The sequence below is a fragment of the Coffea arabica genome, chromosome 9e (genome assembly GCF_036785885.1).
Source record: "Coffea arabica cultivar ET-39 chromosome 9e, Coffea Arabica ET-39 HiFi, whole genome shotgun sequence".
Lineage (NCBI taxonomy): Eukaryota > Viridiplantae > Streptophyta > Magnoliopsida > Gentianales > Rubiaceae > Coffea > Coffea arabica.
The window spans coordinates 38,289,038-38,298,633 of record NC_092327.1 but is presented as its reverse complement, the minus strand read 5'-3'; the positions used below and the strand labels follow the sequence as shown (position 1 = coordinate 38,298,633).

Below are 9,596 nucleotides of genomic sequence, written 5' to 3'. Positions count from 1 at the left end.
GTATTAGATCAGCTCCCCAAAAACTTACTTTATTTTTTTAAAAAACGACAACACATGCACCATTCTACTCTAAGAAAAAGGGAGAAGCCCATTTAAACCAAACGGGTGCATTAAACTCTCTTAATTGCTGGGATACAAAGTCTAAACCCGCAACGTATAGCCTAGAGAGAGATTTTAAATCCCTTCTTGTGACCCGACTTGCCTTTGAAACAAAAAAGGGGAGAGAGAGAGAGAGAGTCTAACAAGGAAAATTAGAAAACAAGGTGTACTTTTGATCAGAATACACTGGTTGATATCCACAAGAACTATTAAGCAAGATCACTAAGATATAAATAAGCAATCATGGCACTACATCCTTGGCAAGAGTTCCAAAAAAGATAAAAGGTTGTTCTGTGATCTGTGTTGAATCATTCCTATACCCACAAATATGACAAGCGTCTACAGACCTTTCATCTCTGCAAATGCTACTGGCCTATCTACGCAAACCAAAGATTGACAAGACCAGAAACATGAAAGATGCAAACAACTGGTCAGCGCCGAAACTGTTGTAACATTGTGAACCTGAATTTGTTAGAGAGTTACAACTTACGATGAAGAATACCTATTCAATCCACTAACAGTATCAATCAGTAAGTGTAGTTTAATGAGTAAGTGCAGAAGATTCCAAAACAGAGCCGCCTGTTGTCCTTGTGATATGAAAAAACCTCTCTTGTATAAACAAACGAAGGATTTGGTCAACAAGATACCTCAAAGATAAAATATTAAGAGCTCAAAGCAATGCTGATGCAGAAGAAAGCTACATCAACAAAACTTTCCAGATCTTTCTCATATACACGACCAAAGACCATACAGAGAGCCATGCGGAGATGTAGAGCAATACAACACCAGAAGCCACAAGTGTTCCTGCCCCTATCAGACTAAAGAGAAAGAGAGGCAGAGAAGAAGTGTGTCAGTAAACCACAGTTTTAAGGTCACTTCTCGATTATGTCCAACACTGCCCCCACAAAAAAAAAAAAAGGTCGAGCTACAGAAAGAGGACCAAACCTGCTATCTCTGGTGGCCAGCAATATGGTTAACGCTGTCATCTGAGTGGCTGTTTTCCACTTCCCCAAATTATTTACAGCTACAGCCTGGAAAATCAGTCACATTATGAGTTGCATTCAGAGAAGATGTAACTTGATTGGTCTACAATCACCAATGCAAACAAAAAAAATTACATGTAGTGGTATTTACCTCTGAGAGTTTGCCATCTTGAGAAGCAGCCCATTCCCTGACAGCAGACATGGTTATCTGAAGATAAATGAGAGAACCAGTTCATTAGACAAATCAATTACAAACCTTCCCAGAATGTTTACAGCAAGAAGATGATGAGAATGTAAAACAAGCAAAAGTTTTAAACTCAAAGAAACTACTGATCTCCATGGGTGAAGCCAAAATAACTTTATTATGCATTCTCAAGTCATGATCTTCCAAAATTCTAACAGATATCAACTCAAGTAAGCTGACATGTAACCAAAATAAAGGCGGTGGATATCTGCCAAATATATGATCCAACGAAGGTTGAAATTTTAGTTTGTACTTCAAGTGATTTAAAAGCCTAAAAAGTGGCAACCAAATGAAGCCTCGAATGCCAGAAATATGGATGAAGACAAGAACAAATATGTGAAACCAACAGAACACAATTAATACGGATCAAAACAGCCATGTTATGCAGCCCATCTAAACTCCATTACTGCGTGTAAAATCAAGTGCTTTACCTCTCTTCCAATTATGGCAATTGCAGGTACGGTTAGCAGCCATGAAGCTTGTCCAAATATGCCAGCTTCCAGGGGTTTTGAACACAGTAAAACCAAGGTGGCAGCAACCATAAGCTGAAAATATCAAGAAGAACTATGTAAAGAACCAAAGCCTATGGATCTGCAGTGGAAGTTCATTATGTTGTTCAAAGAAGTTTACTTTCCAAAAAAGCAAGAAAATACCTTATCAGCTACTGGATCCAAAAATGCACCAAATGCAGTACCTTGTTTCATCTGAAACAGCATACAGAAAACTTGAGTTGTCAGTTAGAAAAACAAGTTGAATCAAAAGGCCTCACGATTCATTGTTTGGGGTTTGGGAAGCAATACCTTTCTAGCAAGATACCCATCAAGCCAATCTGTAACTGCAGCAGCTATAAATATACCGGTTGCTGCATTCGGTCCCCACCAATTATCGGAGTAGAAGGCTGATACAGAACAGAGGGAATACTGTGAGTCTCCTCAAATATGCAACTATCCAAAGATGGTCCATAATAGTAATATAACATCAATGCGCTTCCTATCTTTTAGCAGCAATTAACATCAATGCACTTTCTATTTTGCCTCGGCACAACAGACATTATATCAAACAAGTTGGGTAGTTGCAAAACCATATTCAATATAAAATCAAAAAACCAAGTAGTTTTTCAAGCTGCAACCGAAGGAATCTGAATTTCATTCTGATTCGGGCACAATAAAATGAAATAGTGGCATTTGCATTCTGCGAATCTACTAGCATCATTCTAAACTTCATATTCTTTCGTGACCTTATCCTGGATTAAGAAAAGAGTAGGACTAGTAGTAGCATTAGAAACACAATTATAAAAGGATGAAACATGCAAAGTTGAAGCTGGCAAAGAGAATAATATGAATATGTCATAGCAATTTGCCAAAAAAACTCGTAAAACAGAACTAACATACTAACATATTTCCAACTTTTGGTAGCCATGAGAAAAAAGCTGCCGTGTAGGAGTGAAAGATAACGAGGAAAGGCATAAACTTTTCAACAACTACAAGTTCCGGATACTTGTTTTTCAATCAACATCCACCAGCAATTAAAAACATGCCAAATCTAATACACATTTACATCCACAAAAAGGGTATAAGCAGCTGACTTTTAAGACTCAAATTCATACATTAAAATAAATAGATTGTCGGGACAAAACCAAGAAACCATTTTTATTGATACAAATGGGTATTGGATCATAGGCAGGCAGAAAAGGGATTTCACAAAAACATACTGGCAACGAGAAGAGGGACGGCGGCGACGCGGCCGATGGTGAGGATGGTGGGCAATGTGAGTAATTTGGCAGAATTAGCCGACGGTGGCGGTGGTTTTTTCCCGTCGTCATCATGACCGTAAGGCGTGGGGCCCATGTGAGTGGCGAGACCACTGGGATCGTCGTTAAATTGAGTACTAAAGCCTTGCCGTTTTTCTTGAGAAGAGGAAGCCAAAGGGGTCGAAGAATGCAAAAATTTCTGACCACCAAATCCGTGTCGCTGTCCTAGTACTAGGTTGTTGTTTCTATTATTAGAACTAGAGTTTGAGGAAGGGAGGGGGATCTTAACATGCGCCGAGAGTGCGCACGGGCTTATCCTGCACCGCCGCCACCACCCCCCGGTCGTGGTGGTTGAAATAGGGTGCGTGAGCTGCCGCCCAGATGCGGCGGCGGCGGTGGTGGTGGTGGTGTTAAGGCTGCGGCGGACCCAATTATTATTGGTGGGTAATTTGTGGGAGCAGTAGAGGGAAGAGATTGTGGAGAGTTTAAGGATTCCCCCTGGCATGGTTGTTTATTCGGTTGGGTGGAGTAACGCGCACGGGAGGCTCACGTTAGCAAGGGGATGGAGTGATGGACAGGGCAGGGGTGGCCAAATGTAAGCTTAGGTTACTTTTGGCAGAGAAATACACTGTGTCAGCTCGACAGTCCTGTGTCCTTCCTCCTCCTTGAAACTAGTTAAGGGTGTGTTTGTTTGGGCGTAAAATACTTTCTAGAAAATGTTTTTCTTCTGTGTATAATGAAATCAATCTAGTAATCAACCAAGAACAAGTTTTGTCTCCATATCACCGCTGTCGCCAACTCTGTTGTCAATTGCCGCTACCACCATTGCTGCTTTTATATTTCATCGCCGTCCTCTTTTGCACTTTTTCAAACACATAACCACAATGATGAACAGACCTTGTAACAATTTGTTTTTTGAGATTTAATAGCACATGAAATTGGGAAATTACCCTTTTATGAATTTGAATATAGTTTTCTATCCATAATCAGATCTATCCATATTTGTTAATTGGAGATTTTCGTTGAGTCAATTTATGATTGAATATGAGCTATTGCACGAGTGTGTGTTTATAATATATTTTCAAGGAGTTGGTTGGAGACTTTGGAAGAATTTAATTCCAATTTAAGCTTGTTTTTCTTGAATTCCGGGGGTTTGAGGTTAGAATTTTTATTTTATTTTCACATCAAGTTTATTGAAATATTGAAACTTTAAAGCTTAAGCCTTAAAAAAAAAAAAAAAACTCTACAATTGACATTAGCAATTGGAGTGGGATGCTAATGTCAATTGTGCTAATGTCAATTGTAAGTCAGCGTTAGTTGACTGCCGACAGGATGTTTATGTTATGGAGTTTTGAGCTTGAGGAACATTTTGTGGTCTGGCCAAACATGAGGGGCTGATTTGTTATTTGGTCAAACCTCTGGGAAGATAAATATAATAAACCCTAGTATACAAAGAACAATTAAAAAAAATTAACAGGATTGGAATTTGGATGCCTATTTTTGGTAGGAGGAAATTGGATGTGTACTACTTTTGTGATAAAGATTTGTATTCTATAAAAGATTAAATAAATTTAATACAAGCTAAAAATAATACAAGAAGATTTGATGAATCATAGATTGTCTATCAAATTTACTTGCTCAAATCAGAAAAGGAAAAAAGAAGAAAAAGGGTTACAAATTCAAATCTTTCATTTATGTTGGATTGATTCATATTAGTAATAAGCCAAAGTGACAGAGTATAGAGGATTGAATCTGGCTAACTAGTGATACGTGGCATTGGGCATAGTATGTATAGTGAGCAGTAGGGGTGACGTTGAATCAAGTAATTCGACTCGAGTTTGCAGACTACTCAATCAATAGTTCGACTCGAACTTGTTTTGATCGTGTTCGAATTCCAATTTTTTGTACTTGAAGACTCGATAAACATAATCGAACTTTTTTTATAATATATATATTTAAAAATTTTTATTTTTATTATTGTCAAATGTCAATAACATTCTTTATTCAAAATTATATGTAAAATATTAATTTTTGTTACGTGAGTTTGATTATATTCGAATAGACTCAGTTATACTTGATTATACTCGAATATGATCGATTGAACTTGATTTGACCCGATTATATTTAATTAAATTTGATATCGAGTTCGAGTTCAAGTAAGGTAAATTAAAATTGAGTTCGAGTTCGAGTTCGATTTCTAAAAGTTCAATGGATTTGATCTCAACCTCGAGTTCAATTATTTTATCTCGACTCAACTTGAATGCACCTGTAGTAACTAGCATGGTGTGTAATTGCTTATTTAACGAACTAGATTAGTCCAATAAATTGCAGTCGCCAATTGCTCGCAAAAGTATCTAATTTTTTTATTATCTGTTTTCTTAATGGGAAAAAAAATCTCAATACATTTTCAATTTCTTCGTCAAGAAAAGGTAGTCTAAAATGTGAGACCTATCAAGCAATGATGTAGAGCAAACATGGGCCCCAAAAAAAGGTGATGGATTTTTTCTGTTTGGTAATAAAGGTGATGGATTTTACTCTTTTTCTTTTTGGCATGACTGAAATAATAGGTCCATTCATATCCCCTGTGCATGTCTGGAGCTTCTGTAGTCAAGTACAGGGCGTGTAAATTTTCTATATGCCCGTTACGAAGAAAAGTTAAATGGTCATGTTTGTCCACCTAGTTTAAGATTTGAGAAAATGACAACTAGCCATTATTTATTTAAGAAAAAGAAAAAGTCGAAAATTTTGGGATCATTATCTCAATCTTTAGGATATTTTGAGTTTACTTGGGTGTGTAGTGCTTATCCGTCGAATGATTTGGGCTACTTATTATGTGGTTTATGTACTTAAAACGCTTTATAAAAAGTTTACTCAATATTAGGGGTGGATTATGATTGTCTGTGCAAAATTGAGGGGTGACAAATTAATTTTTTAAACTACCCAAATAAAGGTCGAAACTCGAAAGGCATGTTGCAGCATCAATGATTATGCCGGGACCAAATCGTTTATAATCACACAGTAAAAGTCCCTTTAAATTGACCTTTCCGACATGTGGGTTTCCGTTTTAAATAAAGAAGAAGAAGAGAATTTACGGAGAAAGCGGCGGTTATCTGACAAGTCTTCCAGCCGGGGAAATGGGGCAGGGACAGTCATCAGAATGACCGTTTCTGAGCAATTAACGGTCATGATTTGGTCAAAAAATTTTGTGCGATCCAGATAACAAATTATGCATCGATTTTTACATCGTATGTGGGATCCGCAAAATTTTATACTAAAGTTACACGTTGTGCAAATAAAATTACACCGTGTGTAACCAAAGTTACGCGTCGTTAAAAATGGTCAAAACCGTTGGAGACAGTTGACGTGCCCCTTGTCCTCCAGCCGGACCTTTCTGCGCTCTTGCATGCGTTTCTAGTTATCTACCATAGCAGTTTATTTGAAATAATTATTACAAATTTTTTAAGTTGTAATATACGTGAAATAAAAATATATACTAAAAAAGTATATTTATAATATAAATAAACAATTTTTTATATAAATAATAACTATCCAAACACAATGGACTAAAGGGGCTCGAGATGAGTTATTCTTTTATTAGTGTGCCCCTAAAATGTTAACAATTCTAAAGTAGTAGTATTTTTGGAACACACGCAAAGTAAGTATGATTAAATGCACATCACATAATCTTTATTAAAAAAATTTTATGTGTGTAAAAAAATCATTACATTAGTAATGTAGAAAAAATTAGTTCAACATGTGTATTTACTCGAGTTGTTAACTTGTTATGTATTACGGGGCATTTGAATTGAGGTGAGGCCGCATCTAAGGGGACATTAACACAAATATATTGACAGTGGAGGAGGCGAGACCCTCGGATAAGCAGGATCAATCTTCGATGGCACATGAAATAATGTAATTGCAGAGTTAATTAAAACCAAAGGATATTTTTGTTAAACATACAATTTTTTCCCAAGTTTAGTATGTTTTGAAGTTCATGTTGTTCTTAAATTTAGATGTGAAAGAAAATTTGAAACAAAAATTGGTGTGTTTGGATTGCAATTTTTCCAAAAAAAAAATTAAAATTGCTACGTTTCTGTGGATACATTTTTCAATTATCTTTTTACTTCAAATATATCAGATCATTACAGTAAAAAATTTCAGAAAAAAGCAATCTAGACAAAGATTCTTCAAAGAACTTCCATAATTAAAGCACAATTCTCTCTATTAATTTTCTCTGCCCGTGATTGACAACAAACCGAAAAAGCTCAACATAGTCAATAGTGATGTTTGGTCCACCACTAAATCACATACCTCACAGCAATAATCATTAAAGCACAATTATAATATCTTATAGTTAGCATCAATCATGTTTACCATCAATCTTTACACTTTACCTTTCATTTTCTGCCGTCGCAAATTCCTGGTGCAGTTTGAAAGTCTTGCTTTGGAGCTTCTCTTCCCCTATGTCCTTTTTTCGATAATTTTCCACGTAACTAATAATATAGCAAAGGATACGATTTATTAATTTATGCCAACTTTTGAACTCGATCGATGTACACTGCTGAGCATTGTTGGGGCAATCGTCCTTTGGATCTGATAAGTGCCATAATGTCACTTAGAATTATTGTTTTGTCCTAACAATTAACAAGCGGTTTGCACATTAATAAAAGTGGTTTGCACATTAATAGTCGACCACCATTACTCGTCATGTACGATAAATAATAGTCTTGCTAGGGAAAATTATAGGAGTGTGAAAAGTAAAATCCAAATCAAGCTCACAAAGTAGCTCCATTGAAAATTTATTACTCATCGAAATTTCATTTTTTTAAAATTTTTTTTAATGCACGTGAGAGGCTTCGAATTCGAATACTCTCTCGAACCTCCCGCCCATCGTGGCTTCCCATTACCTACATAGATTGATTCATCTTTACCCAATTTATTGTAGTGTAGTACAATGCAAAAACATTAGGATTAAAGAATAACAAAGAGTTTGGACTCTAGTATTAGTGTATCCACAGTAGTGTCACGTCTACCAACACCAACTAGCTTTTCTCCGTATCTGAAATCACTGAAAAGAATGCTTAAAAAATTACAAAATAGTCCTTTATAAGTACGTACTTTTCCATTTTATCCCCTCATAATTTAATGATTCAATACAGCTCCTAAATTTGTCAATTTGTTCCTAGACTTGTCAATTTGTTGCAACCTATACATTATTATGTCTCACGTGATGTAATACATTATTAGGTCACGTGAGACGTAATAATGTATAGGTTGCAACAAATTGATAGGTTTGGCCTTAATGACATCAACGTTTTGTTAAAAAAAAAAAAGACATACGATGTCAAATGTAATATAATAAAAAGCCAATTCCGTACCCTTGATGATTTACAAATAAACAAGTCTTGTCGTGCATATTATTTAACCGAAATCTGCAATTTCTTTGTGCTTTTCTGTAAAATATGCACGAAACATGACAAAATCACATTTAATTTAAGTATACTTGTGGATTGCATTACACAAAAAAAGCTTTTTCAAAAGTTGAGGGGACAAATTAATTCAATTGAACAATTAAGAGAACGAAATGGAAAAACATCAGACTGTGTTAAAGAGGACAATGCGTTATTAATCGAATAAGCAACTGACTGGCAGAATAAAATCCCAAGATTAATTGATGCTCATAAAAATAAAAATTTAAAAATGTTTGACTGGCCAGCCAGCCAACCATGCTGTATAATTAATTACCATTTCTTTCAGCATATTCTTAAGGGACGCAAATGGTGTTGTCGACACTGCCGAGTGGTACAGAAAAACCCAAAGAATGAGTCCTAAAAAAATATGTAAAATGAAGATATAATCGATATTCCTTAATAATGAGTTGGCAATATTGATTGGTTTTCGACATTGTCGCATTAATGATAGTAGCTCATTTCTTTCCATCCATGTGGTTTTAAAGGAGAAAAGAATTAAATCCCAATAAATGTTAGGAATAAAATATATCTGGAGCATTGAAATGAAGCAGCTTCCTTTTGTTTTTTTGTTTTTTTACACTTATTGTCCTAGATTAATCCATCCGGGCCCTCCCTGCCTTTGCTTCCTCTTCCAATCTCCACATCCCTCCTGGCCTCCTCTTTTTCTAATCTCATGCAAGTAGTAATATTCCAGCCTACTTTGCCCAACAATTCTTGCCTGCCTTTGCATTTGCCTCGCCGGACGCAATCGCTCTGCTCGTAGTCCGTGCTAAGTAACTTGCCACTTACTGAATAAATACTAATTGTATACACTCGGTGCCGACGCCCCTAATTTTAAGTCTCTTTAACAAAATGTCACACCACAAGTGCGTTGCATAAACATACAATTAACTCATCAGCCGATAAGTATGGATTATTTTTTCACAAAAGCTCGTGTAGTTCGAATCTCGTTATTAATATACACAATCAATTTAGTTAGCAAGGACGGATAATTTCTTTATAAAAAAGTTGTGTAGTTCGAATATCTCGTTATTGATATATACAATCAA

At 35.9% G+C, this 9,596-nt stretch overlaps 1 protein-coding gene across 1 annotated transcript; it reads right to left on the bottom strand.

The window, feature by feature from the left end:
• Positions 1-251: 251 nt before the first annotated feature.
• LOC113709364 (CDP-diacylglycerol--glycerol-3-phosphate 3-phosphatidyltransferase 2) lies at positions 252-3,722 on the bottom strand. Its single transcript, XM_027232111.2, has 7 exons — positions 3,038-3,722; positions 2,127-2,224; positions 1,980-2,030; positions 1,758-1,871; positions 1,234-1,290; positions 1,045-1,130; positions 252-917 (listed from the first exon to the last, which is right to left on the bottom strand). Exons 1-7 carry the CDS (start codon positions 3,579-3,581, stop codon positions 797-799), a joined length of 1,071 nt encoding a protein of 356 aa, XP_027087912.1. The 5' UTR covers positions 3,582-3,722; the 3' UTR covers positions 252-796.
• Positions 3,723-9,596: the final 5,874 nt, after the last annotated feature.

Coding starts and splice junctions, on each gene's coding strand:
- LOC113709364 (XM_027232111.2), bottom strand. CDS start 3,581: ATGCCAGGGGGAATCCTTAAACTCTCCACAATCTCTTCCCTCTACTGC. Junction 2,031..2,126: donor ATGGGTATCTTGCTAGAAAG/GTATTGCTTCCC, acceptor ATGCTGTTTCAG/ATGAAACAAGGTACTGCATT. Junction 918..1,044: donor CTGGCCACCAGAGATAGCAG/GTTTGGTCCTCT, acceptor CTTTCTCTTTAG/TCTGATAGGGGCAGGAACAC.